The 23,113-nt window shown below is 42.2% G+C and overlaps 1 protein-coding gene across 5 annotated transcripts in view; it reads right to left on the bottom strand.

Annotated features, from left to right (window-relative positions):
• Positions 1-23,113, bottom strand: part of Wdfy4 (WDFY family member 4) — a 275,656-nt gene that overhangs the window by 210,957 nt on the left and 41,586 nt on the right. For all 5 annotated transcript variants that reach the window (XM_013033730.1, XM_013033733.1, XM_013033734.1 and 2 more), the window contains one exon: positions 15,060-15,153. In XM_013033730.1, coding sequence (XP_012889184.1) covers positions 15,060-15,153 — 94 coding nt within the window. The remainder of the gene's footprint in view (positions 1-15,059; positions 15,154-23,113) is intronic.

Raw genomic sequence — 23,113 nt, 5'->3', positions numbered from 1 at the left:
CACACACACACACACACACACACACTGTCTGGTCACAATGGAATTTTACTCATCCATCAGGAAGACTATTAAAGATACATAGATGGACCTGGAAATTTTATGTTAAGTAAAGTAACTGGAGCTCCGAGTGAATGTTTCTCTAATATGTGGAAGTTAGATCTGAACTATAAACATATATGAAAACATATAGAGGCATAGGCGTGTGTGTGTGTGTGAGAAAGAGAGAGAGAGAGAGAGACTGAGTATGGTATACACAGGGGAGGATTGCAATGGTGTTACGAGTTAACAAAATGAACATCAAGAAGCTACAAATTGTGTTATGGAGGAGGCAGGGAAGGGGATGGGGACAGATGCAAGAGTGGAGAGAGCAAGAATGGGTGAATACAGTCCTAATATTTGATGCACATATGAGAAATGGAGCCAGGTAAGTTGAGGGGTCAGGAAAGACACAGGAAGAACAATGGAAGCGGTGACATAGATCAAGATGCATTGTACCCATAAGCTGACACATTGAACTGAAACTCTTTTGTAACATTACTTAATTTTTTTTGTTGGTCATAGAATTTGAACTCAGGGCCTGGGCACTGTCCCTAAGCTCTTTTGCTCAAAACTAGCTGTCTATCACTTTGAGCCACAGCATAATTTCTGGTTTTCTTGTGTTTAGCTGGAGATAGGAGTCTTGTGGGTCTTCTTGCGGGGGACTGGTTTTGAACCACAACCCTCAGATCTCAACCTACTAAATCACTATGATTATAGACATGAGCCATCAGTGCTCAGCCTTAAAGTTTTTTGTTTGTTTGTTTTTAATGAACAAGACACAGTCTCAACTGCCAGGGATTCCTGGGCTAATGGTGGGACCAGTGAGTGGAAAAACAGCCTTGGCACAGTGTGGAACATGCTCTAGCAATTCAGTGTCCACATTTTATGGAACTTCAGAGGGAGAAGGGAAGCCACACCTGACCCTGACTTTAGGGACCAGATTCCCTGCTGTGAAGGGAAAATCCTGACTATTTAGGATGTGCCCTATGTAAGCATCTCCACACGGATAGATGACACGATCGCTGTGATGTCTAGGAGACAGTGCTATACTCAATCATCCCCATTCTACAGACAAGGAAACTGAAGCCAGAGACATCGATTGCACAGGGCTACACTAAGGGTGTGGCCTGGAACCTCCAGAAACATAAGCAAAATAACCCTATTTTCTTTGTGCAGCACCCAACCTCAGTTATTTCATTATAATGGAAAACAAATTAATACAAAGAATCACACTCATCGTGAGAATCACCCCATCTTACTCTCTCTACTCCCCATGGCAGGAATCAGGCAAGGACATGTTTCTATCACAGAAATCAGCAAGCCCAGCTTTTTCTTTTTTTATATATATATTTATTTTTTATCCAGTTGTGGGGCCTGAACTCTGGGCTTGGGCACTGTCCCTCAGCTCTTGAGCTCAAGGCTAGCGCTCTACCACTTGAGCCACAGCGCCACTTCCGGCTTTTTTCTTTTTGCTTATGTGGTGCTGTGGAATCAAACCCAGGACCTCAGGCATGCAAGGCAAGTGCTCTACCACTGAGCCAACTTCCCAGCCCAAGCCCAGCTTTTTCTAACAGGCTGCTGACACAATTCCATGGCTCAGATGTTCCAAAGAAGTCAAGTGTTGAAGGAAAGGAACCTATCCACACTGTTTGTCATCTCCAGATTTTTTTTTTAGACTTAAAATGACTCATACAAACCAGCTTACATTCTCCTACCTGCCTTCCTGGCACACTGAGCCCTGGGCCTCCTCACTCAAATTGATAGCTTTCAGTACTGCTTCTATTTCTAAGCTATCTTCAGTAACATTTCTGACTTAAACTTGGGGGAGAGGGAGGTAAAATGATTCAAATGATTTCTCAGGAGGTTTGGAAATGGAAGGACTTCACCAATCTGAAATGTTAATGTTTTATCAGTGCAGTGGTCAGTCTGACTATGTGGTCTGCTGACACTGAGGACAGACCACCACTAATACAGGAGATCCCTGTATTAGTCAGTTTTTCGATGGGAGAGCCTGCTCGGCTATGTCAGGTGTGGATGTCATCGTGGTGAAAGGATGTGTCAAAGGGAGAGATCGCAGGGTGGAAGCCAGAGAGCCAGGAGGAGCAGGGTTGCTCTTCTGTCATAACCTTCTCCTAAGGACCTGGTGGGGTGCCATACAAACTAGATGAATTCCTGCTGAGGGCAGCAGCCTCCGTGGCCTTCCACTAGGCACGACCTCCCACCTCACCGCCACCATACCAGCAACCAAGCTTCCAGGGCATGAGCCCTTGGGGTTCAAAACCACATCCAAACCATCATAGTCCCCTTCCCTTTAAACGGGAACTCTGCAACAGCCAGTCTGAGCTGGCAGGTGCACATATAGAGTACAATAGTGAAAAATGCTCACGCTAATTTTCCTTCAGCAGCTCCTCAAAAACTTTTGAGGGATTCTTCCATGTAGAAATACACCAACCTCTTGGCGGAACGTGCTCGCCTCTGTCTTCCTTCTGCACCCCTCCACACACACGCCAGAGAGAAAGCCCATCCCCCCACCTTAAGCGGTCCATCTGCCAGAACTTGGATTCTTTCATTTGGTAACTGCCACCCTTTTAATTTGGGGTGAGACTTGGGGAGACAGTCTGGATGAAGCAAGATGCAAAAATAGCCTCTCGATGTATTATTAATAAGAATTAAAAAGAAATGTCTACAATCCCCAATTTTTAATTTGAGCACATCACTGAGTACATTGGAGGACTTGGGCGGCGAGGGGAGGAGGGAGAGTTGTGTGTATTTGGTTGCTTTTATTATTGTTTTCCCACCAAAGCAGAAATACTTCCAATATAAATATACAAAAAGGAAAAAAAAAGACGAAAGAAAAAGTTTTCAAAAGAGGGAAAAAGTGCTGATCTTGTCTAATGATGCCACAAGTTTACTCCAAAATTGCTCAATACCCCATAATGGAGGAGGGAAAATTGATCATTCTCATTACCACTGCAGCTCTGTCGATACCAATATTGCCTTGTTTTGAATAAAATGTGCTGCTTTTTTCAATGTTGGTTCCAGTAAAATAGGGTTTTAGTGAAAATATGAGCACTAGCAGGAAACCAGTCTGGTTTCTTCCCCACTACAAATGGATTGATTTCCCTAACGCATATTATTTCCAATGCAGGAGAAGGGACGGTGGTTCAATTAGGGCCCCACTGTAAGAGCATGGGGTCACCAAGCTGCCTGGCAGGCTAGACCCATAAGGCAAATTATCACAGAGCCCTTGCGGGACAGCCTGAAGAAGTGTCTGCTTTGTCTACTTAACAGTCAAGACTCCATGTCCATTCTTCCCTTGATCTCTCTCCCTCTCTCCCCAAACTTTCTCCCCTAATAATAGCAATATGGTCCCCATAAGAACTGGTCGGGGGTTGGGGGACAGGGTTAATACTTAGATGTAGATTGTGCCCTGGGGTTCCTGTGTTGAAAGCATGGTAATGAGAGAGGTGGTGGGACCTTTAGAAGTAGAGCCTAGAGGGAGGGCTTTAGGTTATTGGGGTGAAGCCCCCGGAAGAGCATCTCAGTCTCACCATGGGATATTTCCTGCCATAGGGTTTTTTTTGTTTGCTTTTACAGTTTTTTTTTATTTATGGTTATTATAAAGGTGGGATAGAGAGGGGTTACGGTTACATAAATCAGATAAAGAGTACACTCCTTCTTGAATAATATCCCCTCTTCACTTGCTCTCTCCCAGTTTTTTCCACCCATCCCATGAGTTGTATAGCTCATTTTCAACATAGTGTCTAGTGAGAATCACTGCTACATTTGTTCACCCTTTGTCCCACCATTTCTGTGTGCCTCCTTTACCCTCCCAAGGATAGATTAACGAACAAACAAGACAAAAGGAAGTGAAGACAAAACAGCTACAAAGAAGAAGGGGGAAAAAATCTCTTGTTTCCAGTTCCTGGAGTTTATTTCAATAAATGTTATTTTATATGGTCAGATGCGCCTATGTGTTCCTCTCCTAAGACTATCCTCCTTTGGCCTCACTGTGTGAATGCCTAGAGACCGATATAATTTATCATGTCCCCATGTATTTTTTTCTTGTACCATCCCATATGTTTACTTGTAGATTTATAGGCACGTTCTAGTTACCACAAATGAGGGAAACCATGCAACCAGTGTTTCTCTGGGTCTGGATTACTTTGCTTTATATAATTTGTCCAAATCATTCTATTTTCTTACAAATGGTACAGTATCATTCCGATACTTCCTCCCACCATGATACCATTTGCTATGTCAGCCTCAACAGAGGTGAGCCAATTCTTCAGAATGGAACAATAACTCTTTTCCTGATCAAATAGTCACTCTGAGGTATTTTATTAGCGGAATAAGCTAATATCGGTGAGGGCCTCCAAGCAGGCCAGAAACAGCAGAGGTATCCTGAAGACCAGTTATGCTGCCCTGACATACAGACTGCCTGCTCCAGCTTGACTAAAATATTCTTTTATTCAATTATTTTGGAAGAGACAAGATAGCTCTTTTCATTGTCAAAGACAGAAAACTAGAACCAAGGTCCACTGGGCCACAGAAGTGTAGTATCTGACAGGTCACTGTGGGTTTTAGCATCACTTACTTAGAATTGGTTCTCTGTGATAGAGACATGTTTCATTTTTGCCGCAGCCTAGTGCATTCATTTGTGCTGTCCACAAGGCTCCTGCAGGGTTGGAAGTCTGTGACCTTGCTTTAGGTGTAAGATAGAAGCCAACTCCTACTCAATCAATCAGCAGAGTCTGCATGTGGTGTGTCTGATACCTGTACTGTCTTGCACAGACTAACAGCTTCGAGCAGTGCACACTGCATTTGTAGGGACATGAGACTCCACACCACACACTCTGCCTCTTTTATAGATGACATGTATATAATGGTTGTGCTTTCAGGCAGTAGAAGCCTGGCCCTCATATTTACAAAACATTTCTCTCTCCCCAACTTTCTTCTTTTGTCAGTTCTGCACTGTATTTCTGCTAATTTCGATCCATTGGATTGTAAGCCATCCCTCAAATCGGTAGAGATCTCTGTTCTCCCTCTACCATCTGAGAGCTATTCCGCCTCCAGCCTCCTTCAGGCTGTGTGATCTGAGCTTTGTCCAGAAGAGCAAAGTCCCTGAGTCTTGGATTCATAAGTAGATAGTATTACATAGCTCAATATCAAGTTTCTATTAATTCAATAGTATAGCAACTGCCACTAGAGCTCAAATGAATTACCTTCCATTTAATATTTCAAAAAAAAACTTCTGTGCCAGTCCTGAGGCTTGGAATCAGGGCCTGAGCTTTCTTTGCTCAAGGCCAGTGCTCTGCCACTTGAACCATGCCTCCACTTCTGGCTTTTTTGGTAGTTAGTTGGGGAAAGGAGTCTGACCAACTTTCCTGCCCAGGCTAGCTTAGAACCTGGATCTTCAGATCTCAGCCTCTTGAGTAGTTAAGATTACAAGCATTGCCAGAGCCTGGCTATATTTCCAAATATATATATGAATATTCCAAATATAAAACCATAACTCAGACTGGTAAGCTCACTGGCAGAGCCATAGGGCATGGTGGATAAGGGCTGTGTTGGGTGTGAGTGTGGTACAGATGGTGCTACGGACTTCAAAACACTTTCCCCTACTCTTCTCAACGGGAATACAAAGCCACTCTCACTGTTCAGATGAGGACCCTGAGAATGGGAAAGCTAACATCAGTCTCCTAAGGTCAAACCACAAATGAATGGCAGAACTGGTACATCCTCTCCAGGTCTTCCTCTAAAGTTAACAGGGTTTGGTTTTGTTTGTTGTGCTAGTCCTGGAACATGAACTCAGGTCTGAGTGCTGTCCCTAAGCTTTTTCAATCAAGGCTAGTGCTCTGCCACTTGAGCCACAGCTCCATTTCTGACATTTTGGTACTTAGTTGGAGATAAGAGTGTCACAGACTTTCTTGCCTGGGCTAGCTTTGAACTGAGATCCTCAGATCTCAGCCTCCAGAGTAGCTCGGATTACAGGCGTGAGCCACCAGCACCCCAGTGAAGTTTGTTGTTTTAACGCTATATCCTGGATTCATTACAAAGAAGAAAATTTTATCACCCCATAAAAGATATAAACTGATGGCCTACATAAGTATTTGGTGTTCTTTTTTTTAATTTACTTTATTTTTTCTGAACTTCAAAAGATTTTACAATGGATGTTGCAATTTAACTTAGCCGTCTAAGTGTCCAGTGTTTCCCGTTCAGAGTCACCCCTTCCATGACCCTCTTCCATCCCATCTACCCTCCTCGCAACTTATCTCATGTTTACCACTTCCTTTGCCACATGTATACATTGAGTATTTGGGCTGCATTTGTCCCCAGTTCCCGTTTCCATTCATTCAACCCTTTCCCACTATCCCTTCTTACAACCTCATTTCAGCTTTCTGAAATTCATTTTGTTAAACTGTCTGTTAATTGTTCAGAAGTTTTACTCAATGGAGATTTACTCCTGCATATACTCTACTTTAGTGAACTAAATCGTGTATTTAAGTCCATACCTCTAAGTATAATTATATGGAAAGTTATATTTTGGGTATCTGATCCACATTTGTACCTGGCACCAGTGGCTTATACTTGTAATCCTAGCTACTCAGAAATGGCTGGAAAGCCTGTGAGACTCTTATCTCCAATTAATCACCAAGCAGCAAGAAGTGGAGCTATGGCTCAAGTGGCAGAGCACAAGCCTTGAGTGAAAAAGGTAAGAGATAGCACTCAGGCCCTGAGTTCAAGTCCCAGTACACACACACACACACACACACACACACTCAATACAAATAGTGGGAAAGCATATGGTGTCTATGGTGTTCCTATTTAACAAAGCTAAATATCCTTGTCCACCAATTGTTAAAGGAAATAGCTCTTTTCAAATATCTTTCGAGGCTATTAACACTGTCAATATTTTAGTTATTTAAAACCCACACACTTAGTTCAAAGTGGTTAAAATTATAGTCTAACTCCAGAAAATGGCACTCTTTTCCACATTTGGGCACACACAAATTGACAGATATATACAGCCTCATCCCCCTCTCCCACTAGGTTGTACAGAAAGTCTCCACTGGCAGCCATATGTACAGCAGCCTTCAGGTCTGTAACATACTCAGGGCACAGGCTAGGTGAAGGCAATGGTCTCTCCAATGTCTAAGTCATACCAGCCTGCTGCTTTCCCCAGGCACCCAATGGCACCTCCCACAGAAAAAAGCAACCTGGCAAGAAACAGGAAGTCCCAACCTCACATCTGTGGCTCACATCTGGAACTCACCAGAACAATATCCATTGCTATGGGTTTCAAGTCTTCCTGTCTACTTTGTAGGGTTTTTATAAAGATTAAATAATAAAGTACTCAAACTTTGTTAGCAACTAAAAACTAAATGGCTCCACCATTTTGCACATGCATCTCAAAGCAGCAGATATGCCCTGCTCACTCTCTTAAGCTATATTTTATGCAACTCTCCTCACAATGTCATCAGACAATCCTATTGTTGTCTTCATAATACACAAATGTAGTAAAAGGTCAGAGGTTGCACAACTTTTCCACAGCTGTGTGATTAATGTGGCTGATATCAGACAATGATTGCCCATCTTCACAGCTTGAACTCCACCCTCATGGAATAGATGATCATAAAAACATAGGGTTCAGCCAGGCACCAGTAGCTCATACCTGCAATCCCAGCTACTCAGGAGGTAGAGATCTAAGGATGGTGATTTGAAGCCAGTCTGGGCAGGAAAGTCTCTGAGACTCTTTTTTGTTCTTCTTTTATTCTCTTTTTTCTCAGTTACGGGGCTTGAACTCAGGGCCTGGGCACTGTCCCTGAGTTCTTTTGCTCAAGGCTAGCACTCTACCACATTAAGCCACAGGGCCATTTCTGGTTTTCTTGTGGTTAACTGGAGATAAGAGTTTTACAGACTTTCCTGCTTAGGCTGGCTTTGAACCACAATCCTCAAGTCTCAGCCTCCTGAGTAGTTAGGATTACAAGCATGAGCCACCATCGTGAGACTCTTATTTCTAATTTACCACCAAAAAAAAAAACAGAAGTAGAGTTGTGGCTCTGTGGTAGAGCATTAATTTTGAACCAAAAAAAGCTCAGAAACAGAGCCTCGGTCCTGAGTTTAAGGACTGGCACAAGAAAAAAAAAAAACAAAGTAAAGGTTAACAACAGTGATGGTGGAATCAGGTAGATGTCCACTCCAAGCATGCAAGGTGTTCACCATAGGACTAGGAGCAACCTTTCCCACCCCACTCAGTTCTACTCTACCCATGAGGGCTCATCCAGCTGAACAAAGTCCCCAGACAGGACTCTATTTGCATATCTCTCTGAATCTAGAATTCCCTTCTCCTCTCCAGATCTGGATGGACATACTTTTTTTCTGCTGAAGATTCCACTATCCCCATGTCCCTACTTACCCATGGTCTCGGTGTCCCAAGGTCTGAGGACAAACTCTGCTATAGTCATCAGGGTCTATTGTCTTACTACCTTCTATTCTCTTCTTGATGTCCTTTCTCAAACCCAGATTATGAGCCCCAGAGGCACAAGGTGGGGTTTCATATTTATTCAGGGAAGTAAACTGATCCTACTGGTTGGTCTAGCACCAGCTAAGTTGGATCTGGCTTCCCTCCATCTGGATTACACTTGTGATAGCCACAAGGCTAAGCTACCGCTGAGCCATGGCTCACAGGATCCTGGCTCAGGACTGGTCACGTCTCCAACCTGTGGTCACAGCCTGCATACAGCTGGCAGATGAAAGACGAACCTTCTTCCTGTCCATTACTTATTTCTTTCTGACACCAACTCAGCTCCAGGAAAAAAATTGCTTTATGTGCAGTAATATTCCCACCTCCCAGTATTTACTTATTTATTTTATTTACTTACTTACTTATTATGGAGTTTGAATGAAGGGTCTCACCTTCTTGCTTTGCTTTTTCACGGAAGACTAGTACTCTACCACTTGAGCCATACCTCCACTTCCAGCTTTTTGCTGGTCCATTGGATAAGAATCTAACAACTCTCCTGATTGGACTGGTTTTGAACCATGATCCTCAGCTCTCAGCCTTCTGAACAGCTGGATACTGATGCCAGAGGGAGAAAAACACCTGGATTATCTGTTTATCAGGCAGATTTGCAATGCCAGGATAGTGGAGCACTGTGTACAGAACCAATTTAACAGAGCTGTGACTGGAAATGAACAAGAACAGGAAACCCATAAGGTTATATAAGTAGTGGCCTCTACAGTGCCTCTTAGGAAGCTACTCACTTCTTACCCAAAAGAGAGCAAGAGCACTGAGTAATGGGAGTGAGTGGAAGGAAGTGCAGCAGAGCCAAAGGGAATGGAGCAGAAACCCCCTTCTATTCTTTTAGAAACACTGCCATCTACTGAGCCTGCCATTCTCCTTCCCTACCAAGAACCACAGAGGCTGGGAAGTTTTGCTTCAGCACTTTCTTGTGCTGTCTCATATCTCATTTGATTTATTCTTTTATTTGTTATTATTAGTCCCCCACACACATCCCTTTCAGAAATTAATTACTGTAATTATCCAACTTTGAAGAGCTGCTGATGTGGCATCTGTAGACAATATCGGAGAAGATATACCACTGCATTTCATTTGCATATGTGAGAGACAGTGAGAGAGAATTGAGACTTTTCCTAAATTACTTCCTGTGACCTGAATAGAGAAAAAAGATCCTACCAAATGGAAATCATCTTAGCATACTTAATTTGTCCAATTACCATCAATGAGCATATTGGAAGGTCTTCCCCGGCACCCTTACCCCCCCCCCTGCCCACAGTAATGTCACATAACTTAAGGAGTTTGTCTGAAACCCTGGCTCACTCACTGAGTTTCTACATACATAAGAGACAGTGAGAGGACACTGTCATCTGCTCTGTGTGACTTTATCAGCCATCATTGTAACTGATTTGTGTGTGTGTGTGTGTGTGTGTGTGTGTGTGCGTGTGTGTGTGCGCCAATCCTGGGGCCTGAGGGCTGTCCATGGGCTTTTTTGCTCGAGGTTAGTGTACTGCCACTTGAGCCATAGCTCTACTTGAGCTTTTTTTGGTGCTTAATTGGAGAAAACAGTCTCATGGATATTTCTGCTCAGGCTGCCTTCAAACCTTGATCCTCAGATCTCAGCCTCCTAAATAGCTAGGATTACAGCCACTGATAGATTTGTGCAGAATGCATGGGTCAGTTTGACTACTAAGACTACCCAAACCATTGGCCTGGTCTTTCTCATGGGCAAGGGCATTGTGTTATATGTAACGGAGCTAAGAAAGTGGACAGCCTCTTGGTAAGACCAATTAACCTGGACAGGTCCACAATGCCAGAAGACTGGGCCCGCATTCTGCAAAGATGAGAGACCCACTCAGAAAATGCATCTTGAATTTGGACCTGTGAGGCATTTCTGGTATTCTCCTCACCTGCTGCCTGAACTTCAGAAATCACATGATTAAGTTGAGCCTCAAGAACCTGTAGGATGGGGTGGGAGGGATTGTGTCTAAAGAACTTGGGGTGTGTGTAACAGTACTAGGGCTTGAACTCAGGGCCTTGCTCTCTCCCTTAGTTTTTTGCTCAGGACTGGCACTTTACCATTGTGCCACAACACTATTTCCAACCTTTTGCTAATTAAAAAAATCTCATACACCAGTTAGATTGGCCAACATCGTGAATTCAAACAACAATAAATGTTGACGACATTTGGGGAAAAGTAACCCTATTGCACTGTTGGTGGGAATGTAAACTAACACAATCACTCTGAACAGCAGCCTGGAGGTTCCTCTAAAAGCTAAACATAGATCTTCTCTATACTACTCCTGGGCATCTACTCATAACATCACAAGCCAGGATACCATAAAGACACTTGCACATCCATGTTCATTGTGACACTATTCACAAGAGCCAAGCTATGGAAACAGCCCAGATTTTGTACTATAGATGAGTGGATCCAAAAAATGTGATACCTACACACAATGCAACCTTACACGGCCATTTGAAGGAATAATATTATGTCACTTGCAGGGAAATGGATGGACCTAGAGAAAATTGTGTTAAGTGAGGTAAACCAAGCATACAGAAGTGAGATCTAAAATGCACTGGGACATGATAAATTACACAGTGTCTAGGCATTCAGACACAGTGAGACCAAAGGAGGATTCTTTTAGAAGAGAAACACAAGAGTACAATGCCTGTGTGCATCTGATCATATGAAATAATTCTTATTGACATGAACTTCAGAAAAAGGAAACAATAGGTTTTATTCTCTATTGCTGTTTTTGTTTTCTTTCTGCCTTGTTTATTAATTTATCTGTCTTTTGTCAGGGTAAGGAAAGAACAGAAATGCAGGGACAAAGGGTGAACAAATGCAGCAGTGGTTTTCACTGGACACTATGTTGAAAACAAACTATACGACTTGTGGGTGGGGATGAGAGGGAAAAACTGGAAGAGAGTAAGGGAAGGGTGACATTGTCCAAAAATAAGTGTAGTCTTTACCTGACTTCTGTAAGTCGGGTAACCCCACTGTACATCACCTTTATAAAAACTAATTTTTAAGTTTTTTCTCTGAAGAGGAAAGAAGGATGGCCAATAGACACATGAAGAAATGCTCAACCTCTCTAGCCATAAAAGATACCACCTCACCCCAGTTAGAATGGCTATAATCAAGAACTCTAATAACAAAAGATGCTGGAGGGGATGTGGACAAAAGGGAACCCTACTGCATTGTTGGTGGGAGTGTAAACTTGTTCAACCACTTTGGAAAGTAATATGGAGGTTCCTCAAAAGACTCCACATAGAGCTCCCCTATGACCCAGCAATCCCACTTTTGGGCATTTACCCAAATGATCACAAACAAGACCATACTAAAGCTACCAGCACAACTATGTTTATTGCAGCATTATTTACCATAGCTAAGCTATGGAACCAACCCAGATGCCCCTCAGTAGATGAACGGATCAAGAAAATATGGTATATATACACACGATGGAATTCTATGCCTCCATCAGAAAGAATGACATTGCCCCATTTGTTAGGAAATGGAAAAACTGAAGTAAGCCAGGCCCAAAGAAACATAGGTCTCATGTTTTCCCTTATTTGCAATAACTAGTATATGTCTGAGACAAGCAGAAAAGGTCAGATAAGTTGATGTTAGGTGAAATGAACCCCAAGATAAGTATTCAAATTTTTTTTCTTGTGATTGTTTCTAACATATTTATAAGATGATTTCTTTGTTGCTTTGTATTTCCCTCCCCCATGGTATAACCCCTGCTTTCACTGTATTTGATGTTGGTATAAGTTGTGGAGGGGAAGGGAAAAAACAAATCGTTGAAATAGGGATGCAGGTGGACCCATTGCAACAATGAGATGTACAAGTCGTTATGTCGAAAACGAACTTTACAACTTTGGGTGGGGGCGGCACTGGGGAGTGGGAAGGGAGGGGAAGGGGAAACAAAAGAGGAGGCTACAATGCTTGATAGGAAATGTACTCATTACCTTGCCTATGTAATTGTAACCCCTCTGTACGGTATTTTCACAATTTGAAAAAAAAAAACCTAAACTCAAAAAGTTTTAAAAAATCTCAGCAGCTGGGAAGGTGGCTCAGTGGTGACTGACAAAAAAAATCTCAACTTTTCTGCTTGGCTTTGAACCACGATCCTTAGATCTCAGCCTCTTGAGGAACTAGGATTACAGACAGGCCTGAGCCACCAGTTCCCAGTTCTAGTAAACTTTACAAGAGCTACTGAGAATGTTGTCTTGCATAGAGACATCCCTCAGTGTATACATGTTTCCAATATGCTCCAAGAAGCTCTGGGTTGAACATAAGGTAGGAAAGTAAATTAGAAGGCATTTAAGAGTCAAATGATTTTTGTTGGTGATGGGTACAGGGGTTACTGGATTTTGAACTCAGATACTTGTATTTGCTACACAAGCACTCTACTAATTGAGCCATGTCCTAGTCTTTTTTTTTTTTTTGCTTTTGTTATTTTTCAGATGGGCTTCAGACTGAGATCTGCCATACCTAAGCCTCCCAAGGAGCTGGGATGACAGATATGAGTCATCACACTCAGCTTATTGATTGAGATGACAATCTCACTTCTTGTCCAGACTGACCTTGAGCTACTATCCTCTCAATATCTACCTCCCAGGTAGCTCAGATTACAGATGTGACACCATGCCTGGCCTTCAAATGGTTACTTAAGATAGTTGCTATTTAAAGATGATGCCTAACAATTCCTCTTTTACTATATATATTCATCACCATTCAAAACAGGTATGTTCCCCTTCTTGTTGTCATAAAGCTGAGCCTCTTACTTCCGGTACCAATAGAATGCTGGAACTACAATGACAGCGTGTGCCAGATCTTCATTTGGAGAAAACCTAGAAGCTTCTGCACTTGTGCCCTTGGATCCCTGAGTTTCTGCGTGCCTCCCAGAGAATCCACATAGAGAGACACAGGTGGAGGCCAAGTGGAAAGGGATCTAAGACCTTTCTGCCGCCTTGAGACAAGGCTCCATCACAGCCACTAGCACAGGAACCCTCTCTACCTGGGCCTGATCATTGAGGCACTAGCTTTAAGGCATAAAGAGACCATCATGGGTGGGCCAGTCCAGCCAGTACCATGAGGAACAGAAACCCATCCCTGCTGACCTATAGGAGCATGAGATGCGGCTGTACATTGCTTAACCAAAAGGACACATTGTAAGACAGTCATTGTTAGGCAACATGGTGTGTAAACATTATAGAATAAACTTACACAAACCAAGATGACTATGCTGTCACCAGGTAATGCAGTCTCATGAGGCTACCTTGCTAATTTTTTAGCCTTTTTCTAGAAAGTCTATGAATCACACATCGCGGTTGGTATGTGTTCCCCTTGTCACTGGATTCACTATGTGTCATTGCGCTACAACGGAGGGACAAAAAGCTAAACAAAAGGTGTAGCCACGAGGGGACAGATAGACTTGGACTGAGGCAACGCCTTTTCTTACAGCTACACCAGATACTACAGATTTTCTGTAGTGGAAACATTTCTAAGTCCCAACAAATAAAGCCTCCTCGTGCACTCCACCTTATTTAGGGATTTTAGAACACCTGCAATATTTTTACAAGGGAACTGTCATTTTCAGGCTGTGATTAATAACACCTGAAACTAGTAGTCATCTCCTCCTAAATCGTGCTGACTCCTTTTCAATTCCTGGGTGCTGACTCCTTTTCAATTCCTGGGTGAAGCCAGGCTGGATTCCCTCCCTCTACCTGCTTAGAGATGCCAGACCCCCAGAGAACTGCAACAGATAACAACAGATTTGAAACCAAGTCCCATTATTGGAAATCCTGAAAAATCATTCATGCCAAGTGCTTGTTACTCACACCTGTAATCCTAGCTACTCAGGAGGCTGAGATTTGAGGATTGCATCTTGTTGTTGTTTGTTTTTTGTTTTTCTCATAGTGGGGCCTAGGCCTGTCCCAGAGCTCTTTTGCTCAAGGCTATCATTCTATCATTTACAGCCTCAGAGCCACTTCCACTTTTCTGATGGGTCATTGGAGATAAGGAGTCTCATGGACTTTCCTGTCTGGGCTGTCTTTGAACTGGAGAATCATGTTTTAAAATCAGTTCAAGCAGGAAAGTCCTTTTCACTCAAGGTTGGTGCTTTACCACTCGAGCCACAACTCCATTTCTGGCTTTTTACAGTTAATTGGAGATAATAGTCCCATGGATTTTTTTCCCACATTGGCTTTGAACTTACTCAGCCTCCTGAGTTGCTAGAATTATAGGATTGAGCCACTGGTGACTGGCTTAGCAATTTATTTTGAATGGCTCCTTAGAAGGGAAGGCATAAATCTATCAAGATCCAAAGACACACTGACATCTCCCTTCAATAGTTCCTGTCCAAGGGTATCTCTGCTAATCCAAGATGCTAAGGACAAAGGCAAAAGAAACAAAAAATAATCTCAGGACAGGAGCTTAAATGACCACTTGTAAGACAATGATATTAACATGTTCATCAACAGGTACCTGTGGGTGATCTTCATGGAACAATCGAGGCAGCAGTTTCACCATGATGCACACGATTCCAGGATGTACAATCACAGTGCCACCTTCATCCACCCTGCAGAGAGAGGGAGAGCAAAACCAGAAATGAGCTCTTCTTTCTCAGTCAGCTCATTTTGTCTTAGAGACAGACCACAAGTCACAGTCTCCATTAACCACTTAATTACTTAGCTGACCTTTGAATTGATCCTTCTGGGCCAAATTGTCCCCTGATCATCCCATGGAGTTCACAACACTGCACTTTCTTCCTAAAGACATAAGGACGTGCTTTGTTCCTGAAAGTCCCAGTGGCAACCAGGCACCTGTGGCTCATACCTGTAATCCTAGCTACTCAGGAGGCTGAGATCTGAGGATCACAGTTCAAAGCCAGCCCAGGCAGGAAAGTCCATGAGATTCCTATCTCCACTAAACTACAAAAAAAGCCAAAGTGGAGCTGTGGCTCAAGTGGTAGAGTGCTAGCCTTGAGCACAAACACTCAGAGATGGTGCCCAGTCCCAGATTTCAAGCCCCAGGACTGGCAAAAAGAAAAAGGAAAAGGAAAGTAAATAGACATGTAGACTAATAAAACAGAGTAGAAAACCCAGAAATAAACAAATAAATACTTGACAGAGACACCAAAAACATACACTGAAGAAAAGTATATGGTGCTGGAGAAACTGGCTATCTGCACCTAAAAGATTCCAAGTAGACCTCTGTGCAAAAGTGATCAAAATGAATCAGAAGCTTATTAAAAGACTTGAAACTCGGAAAAGACTATGGAAAATATGGAGGAATCACTTCAAGTACAGGCAGAGCCTACAACTTTCTGAATAAGATGCTAATAGCTCAAGAAATAAAAGCCAGAATGGACAAATGGGACAAATGGACAAATGAAGAAAATGAAAGATTCTGCCTAACAAAGGAAAAAACTGCCAGAGTGAAAAAGGAAAACAGCGTAAAGAATGAGAAAACCCTAACCAGCTGATCATCCAGCCAAGAATTAATATCCAGAATATATAAAGAATTCAAAAAATTGAACATCAATCAACAAGTGGACAAATGAACTGAATAGACACTTTGCAAAAGAAGTACAATTGGCCAATGGATACATGAAAATACCTTCAGCATCTTTGGCCATCAGAAGAAATGAAACTCAGAAGTACATAGACATTCCTTCTCATCCCAGTCAATGGCTATTGCCAAGAGAAATTTTTTAAAAAGAGGAGGATGCAGGAAAAAGGAACCTTATATACTATTATTGGGAATGGAAATTGGTGCAGCCATTTATAGAAATCAGTTCCTCAAAAGTGAAGGTTCCTAGACAAGGTACTTATGGCTCATACCTATAATCCTAGCTACTGAGGAAGCTGAGATCTGAGAACCATGGTTCCAATCCAGCCCAGCCCAGACAGAAAAGTCTGTGTAACTATTATCTCCAATTAATCACATCCCTGCCCCTCAAAACAAAATAGCTGGAAGTGGAGCTGTGGCTCAAGTGGTAGAGCACTTGCCTTGAGCAAAATTGCTCAGAGACAACTCCCAGGCCCTGAGTTCAAGCCCCAAGACCGGCACATAATAAATGAATGAGTGAAATAATAGAACTTAAAGCCTCTCAAGGCTAGAAAACCCGGTCCCCTAGTAATGAGGAAAAAAGCATCTTGTCAAACATGAAGGCTGTGTCAACAGGCAGAGGGACCCAATGGCAGGGAAAACAAAGAAACAACGAAACCAAAAAGCTGAGAACCTAACAGCCTAAGTGGGGTAGGGGTGGGGGAAGCAGGAAGCAGGAAGCGGGAAGCGGGAAACCCAGCAAGCACAGGAGTCCAGCTGTAAGAGCCAGGACTGCATTGAACAGGAACTAGGGTGCCGCGCATGCGTGCAGCGCATGAGTGGTTCGCATGTCTCCCGACTCCTGCCCATCTTGGAATCCCAGAGAGCAATGAGCCCAGCAACCACAGGATCAAGAAACCTGGATTCCTCAAGCATGAGAGCAGAGACACCACACACACACACACACACACACACAAACACACACACGCCTGGCTGAGGTTTCCACTGCAGAAAGTGGTAAGGGGACCCTAGAAACCTCGGTAGGGGAGGAGCAGCCACCCCACACAGTCTAAACAGGCCCCTTGACAACAGAGTTGGGGGGAATACAGTTCATACCAACCCAGAGCTGAGCTTAGAAAAGCTAAAGGCAGGAGATGTGGGCTGAAATCAGCCCAGACCCCTGCCCAAGCCCCAAGGAGGCTGACAGCAAAGACCTGAGAGCCATAGAGGCTGGTTGTGCCTGAGGAATTGGGCCTTGGAAAACCAGAGGGCACCCGGGTCACAAGATCTAGACTGAGACTAGATTCAGGAAACCCTGAGACTTCCTGCAGAGCCTGACAAAACTCACACTCAGTAGCAGCCTGTAGCCTAATTTCTTAATTCCTTTCTCTACCTAAGGGACTGTAAGTGGTGGAAAAGCCTGCCATTACATCACACCTACATAAGTGTACCAGTCTTAGACTTGGTATTGCTTCCACTGTATTGAACACTGCACTTGTTAAAGTCCAGTTTTTCCCAGCAGTAAGTCAGGAGGGAAAAGGCGATTTACCTTTCAATCTCATCAATCAAATTTTATTCCCAAGTTTCTTTCTGTACCACTGTCACTACCCTTTTGCTTTTCTTTTGTCTCCCCCACCACCTCTCTCTCTTTGGTCAGTTGTGGGACTTGAACTTTAGGCCTGGGTGTTGTCCCTCAGCTCTTCAGCTCAAGGCTAGTGCTCTACCACTTGAGCCACAGTGCCACTTCCGGTTTTCTGGTGGTTTATTGGAGATAATAGCTTCACGGGCTTTCCTGCGTGGGCTGGCTTTGAACCACAATCCTCAGATCTCAGCCTCCTGAGTAGCTAGGATTACAGGTGTGAGCCACCATCGCCCAGATTTTTCTTTCTTAAGCTGAGATCATCTTATATCTGAAACCATTGTCCCCACCACTTTATCTTCTTTTATACCTTTTTGTGGGAACCCTAGAGTCCTGTAAGGACTGACTGGCTGCAGGAGATTTGACTGGTCTTTGAATGACACCAGGGGACCGTGTGTGTGTGTGTGTGTGTGTGTGTAAGAGCCCTTCTGTCCATCATCCTGTTAAAGATGGGAGGAGTTCCTATATTTATTTTCCTCAGTGATTCCTAACTGAATCCATCCTGGATCTTTTACCTAAACTGTGTACCACAGTACTACTGATTTCTTGTTCTCTACATCTTGGAATGATTCCTTCTGTTTATTTTCCCATAACTCCTGTAAGCTAGCTGTGGGATAGACAGAGGCTATAAAAGCAGTTGTTGGAGAGGCATGTGTAGGGTTTTTTTGTTGTTGTTGTTTTTTGGGTCCGGTCGTGAGGCCTGAACTCTGGGCCTGGGCGCTGTCCCTCAGCTCTTCAGCTCAAGGCTAGCACTCTACCACTTGAGCCACAGCGCCTTTTTTTTTCTGCTTATGTGGTGCTGAGGAATTGAACCCAGGGCCTCATGCATGCAAGGCAAGCGCTCTACCACTGAGCCACCTTCCCAGCCCAATGTGCAGGTTTTTATGTCTGTCGGTTAACCCCATTTCTTACCCTGAGGGTGAGAAATAGAAGGTTATAATTCACTGCATGGACGTGTTCTTCATCCATTGCTCCAGAATCTTCTGGATACCTTTTCCTCTGCCCTGAACACGTCACTGTAACTCCCCATTAACCTCTGCTATGAAAATTATCTCCCTCCTTTCTCCTTATATACCAAAATACCTAGAGCTATCCCAACAGAACTACACTGTCCATCTCTGAACTACTCACACTCTAGTAAAGGAAGGCATCTTAGAAAAAACAAAAGACACACCTTGGTCACTAAGTGCAGCTAAAAATTGGAAAAGCTGATCAATAACTTTGGCAAAGCAGCAAGATAAAAAATTAACCCACAAAAATCAGTAACTGTTCTATATACCATCTACATGAAGACAGGGAGGAGAATCAGGAAAACAATTCAATTTGCAAGAGCCTCAAGAAATAAAGCATCTAGGAATAAACCTAACCAAGGAACTGAAGGACCTTTATAGCAAAAACTATAAACCTCTGAAGAAACCAAAGAAGACATGAGGAAGTAGAAAGACTTCCCATGTTCATGAGTCTGCAGAATCATATTATGAAAATGGCCATAAAGCAAAGGTGATATACAAACTCAACCTAATTCCCATCAAAATCCCAATGTTATTCTTCACAAGACAGAGAAAGCAATCCAAAATTTCATATGGAACCACAAAAAAAAGCCCAAATAGCCAAGGCAGTTTTAGGCAAAAATTAAAAAAAAAAATTAAAAAGCAATGCTGGAGATATCACAATTCCCAGACCCCAAACTTTACTACAGAGGTATAATAGCAAAACAAGTTGGTGCTGACATAAAATTAGGCCTGAAGACCATGTAATAGACTAAAAGACCCCAAAATAAACCCATATACGTATAGTTCTCTGATATTTGACAATAAATATATATTGGAAAAAAGACAGCCCCTTCAACAAATGGTGTTGGAAAAACTGGACATCCATATGGAGAAGACTAAAGTTAGATCCTTGTTGACCACCTTGACTAAGATCAACTTAAAATGGATCAAAGGCCTCATCAGACCTGAACCCTTGAAACTATTACACAATGAAAAAAGAGAAACATTAAAACTTATTGACATAGGCAGGAACTTTTTCAGGAGAGTTCCTGGGACTTAGCAAATATAAGAGAAACTGGACAAACAAGATTACATCAAACTTAAAAGGTTTTGCACAGGACATGACACAGTTACTATGGCAAAAAGACAGCCTACAATGTGAGAAAACTTTATCAGGTATATATCTGACAAAGGCCTAATATCAAGCATATACAAAGAGCTTAAGAAATGAAATGCACTCCCCAAAATCAATAGCCCAATTAATAGACAAGTTAGCTAAATAGAGATTTCTCAGAAGAAGTAAGACTATCCAATAAACACATAAGGAAATTCTCAACATCCCTGGCCATAAAGGAAATGAAAATCAAAACAACATTGAGATTCCTTCTCACCCCATCAAGAATATGAACAATAACAAATGCTGGTGGAAATGTGGAGGGGAAAAGGAATCTTAGTACACTGTTGGTAGGAATATAAACTAGTACAACTACTCTGGAAGGCAGTTTAGAGATTCCTCAAAAACTAAATATAGAACTACGCTATGATCCAATGATAGCACTCTTGGGCATTTACCTAGAGTATTACAAGTCAGGATACAGTAAAGACACTTGTGCATCCATGTTCATTGCTGTACCATTGACTTTAGCCAAGGCAAGGCAACAGCCAGGATCCCCTACAATTGATGAATGGACCAAGAAAATGTGGCGTATATATATATATATATATATATATATATATATATATATATATATATAACAGAATTTTACTCATCCATTATAAAGTCAACCATATTAGAAAGAATAATATGTCATATGAAGAAAATGGACCTAGAACAAATCAGGTTAATAAGTTTCTCATATGTGGAAGCTAGATCTAAAATACAGGTAACATATGTGAGGGCTTTATACATATACACACAAAAAAAGTGACTAAAGGATGGTATTCTTAGGGGAGAAATCCAAAGGTGTTACTTCTTTGAACAACTAATGCGCTGTTTACCAAAATGATTACCAAGAAATGGAAGCATGTTTGGGGAGGTGGGCAGTAAGGGTAGAGAGACATGAATGGAGGGAGGAAGAGTAAACAGATACAATCATTACATTCACTATTCATTATGTAAAAATTGAACTATCTAATTTGAGGGAGGGGGAAAATGTGGATAGAATGATGGAAGAGGTGACATTTACCAAGATGCATGTACTCATAACCTGAAATTTGGAAACTTATAGTACAACTACTTAATGATAACAATAACTACTTAATGATAACTGGGTGCCAGTGGCTCATGCCTGTAATCCTACCTACTCGGGAGGTTGAGATTTGAGGATATCAGTTCAAAGCCAGCATGGGCAGGAAAATTCATAAAACTCTTGCCTCCAGCTAATCACCATAAAGCCAGAAAAGGAGTTGTGACCCAAGGTAAAGCTCTAATCTTGAGCAGAAAAGCTCAGGGACAGTGCCCAGACCCTGAGTTCAAGCTCCAGGACTGGTGCAAAAAAATTATTAATAAAGTTGTTTAATAATGGAAAAAATAACAAGTTTTCAGAAGGCGGATAAAGATAAAGTTTAGCTTAACAGACTAATCCTAAACAATGTAAGTTCCATATTCATAAATGGAAATTTTACATAAAAAATTTCAATTAATTCAAAACTAGACAAGAGGGTATTAAAAAAATAAGACAATCAGAAAATATACAATAGCAAAACTGGCAATCATTTAAAATGTACCAGTAATTACAAAAGTGTAAATAAATCACATTTACCTGTTAAATAACAAAAAAAACCTAAATACTTTAAAAATAAAGTCAAACAAAACAAAACCTAGCTCTCTAAGGGGTTTAAAAGAGAAACCCTTTAAATATAAGACCACAAGTAAGTTAAAAAGGGAAAAAATATTTCCAAATAACACTAAGCAAAAGAAAGCTGCAATAGTCCTGTTACTGGCAGTCAATCAAAATATGCTAGTAAAGACAACACACACACACACACACACACACACACTCATACACAGTCAAGATACAATGAAGAAAATTCTGACTATAAGATTATCTACAGTTTCTAAATAGGAATGATTTAGGTAATTTCCAAATACATAGATGGTAAAAATATAGAAATTTGCTATAAGTTGCATTACAGTTACTTCAGCATATCTTTCTCAAGAGCTGTTTTAATATAAGCAGATTTAAAATGTCATGATAAGATAGGCTGGGCACCAGTAGCTCACACCTATAATCTCAGCTAATTAGGAAGTTGAGCTTCAAAGAATCATAGTTCAAAGCCAGCCAGGACTGAAAAGTCTGTGAGACAGTCCCCAAGATAATCAGCAAAAACCAGACTGTAGACATGACTCGAGTGGTAGAGCACCAACCAAGCAAGCAAACCAGCTAGACAATCGTGAGACCCTGAGCTCCATTCCCCAAACCATCAATTAATTAACTAATTAGTTCATTATGTCTATCTGGGCATTCATAGCTCATACCTGTAGTTCTAGCCCCTAGGCCAGTCTGCCCATCTGAGCATACACAGGAGCCCTCTACATCACATAGCTGGACACGGTGGCATGTGTCTATCATCTAGCTGCAGGGGAGGCCAAGGTGGGGAGGATCTTGTTTTTAGGCCAGCCCTAGCAGAAAACTCCACAACACTCCATCTAAATGAAAGAAGCTGAGTTTGGTAGAGCATACCATCATCCAAGCCCAAGCTATGGCAGCAAGTTTCAAGTAAGATAATTATGGTCTATCTCCTTGCACAGGCAAAAAGCAAGAACCTATCTCAAAAATAAACAGTGCAGGGCCAGGGCCCAGAAGCTCATGCCCATTATCCTAGCTGCTCAGGAAGCTAAGATCTAAGGATCATGATTCAAAGCCAGCTCAGGCAGAAAAGTCCAAAATTCCAGAAGTGGAGCTGTGACTCCACTAATGGTCTGCTAGTGGCAGAGCACTAGCCTTGAGCAAAAGAACTCAGGTGCCCAGGATCTGAGTTCAAGCCCCAACATACATACAGAGAGAGGGGGGGAGGGAGGGAAGAAGGGAGGGACAGAGGGAGAGAGGGAGGGAGAGAACAGCTAAGAAAGAATATGAGAGGGCTAAACACTAATGTTGCAGAAAATCCCTTTTTAAAGTTACCTTTCCTAGTCAGTCATCACTGGCTCACATATATAATCCTGGCTATTTAGGAAGCTGAGATCTGAAGCTCACAGTTCAAAGCCAGACTGGACAGGAAAGTCTGTAGTAGTCCGATCTCCAGTTAACCACTAAAAAGGCCTGAAGTGAAGCTATGTCTTAAGTGGTAGTAGAGTGCTAGCCTTGACTTAAAAAGGAAAAATCTCAGGGACAATCCTAGGCCCTGAGTTCAAGCCC

Source organism: Dipodomys ordii, unplaced genomic scaffold, assembly GCF_000151885.1.
Source record: "Dipodomys ordii isolate 6190 unplaced genomic scaffold, Dord_2.0 Scaffold176, whole genome shotgun sequence".
In the NCBI taxonomy this organism is placed as follows: Eukaryota; Metazoa; Chordata; class Mammalia; order Rodentia; family Heteromyidae; genus Dipodomys; species Dipodomys ordii.
The sequence above is the reverse complement of the archived record's forward strand: the minus strand, read 5'-3'. Positions and strand labels throughout refer to the sequence as shown.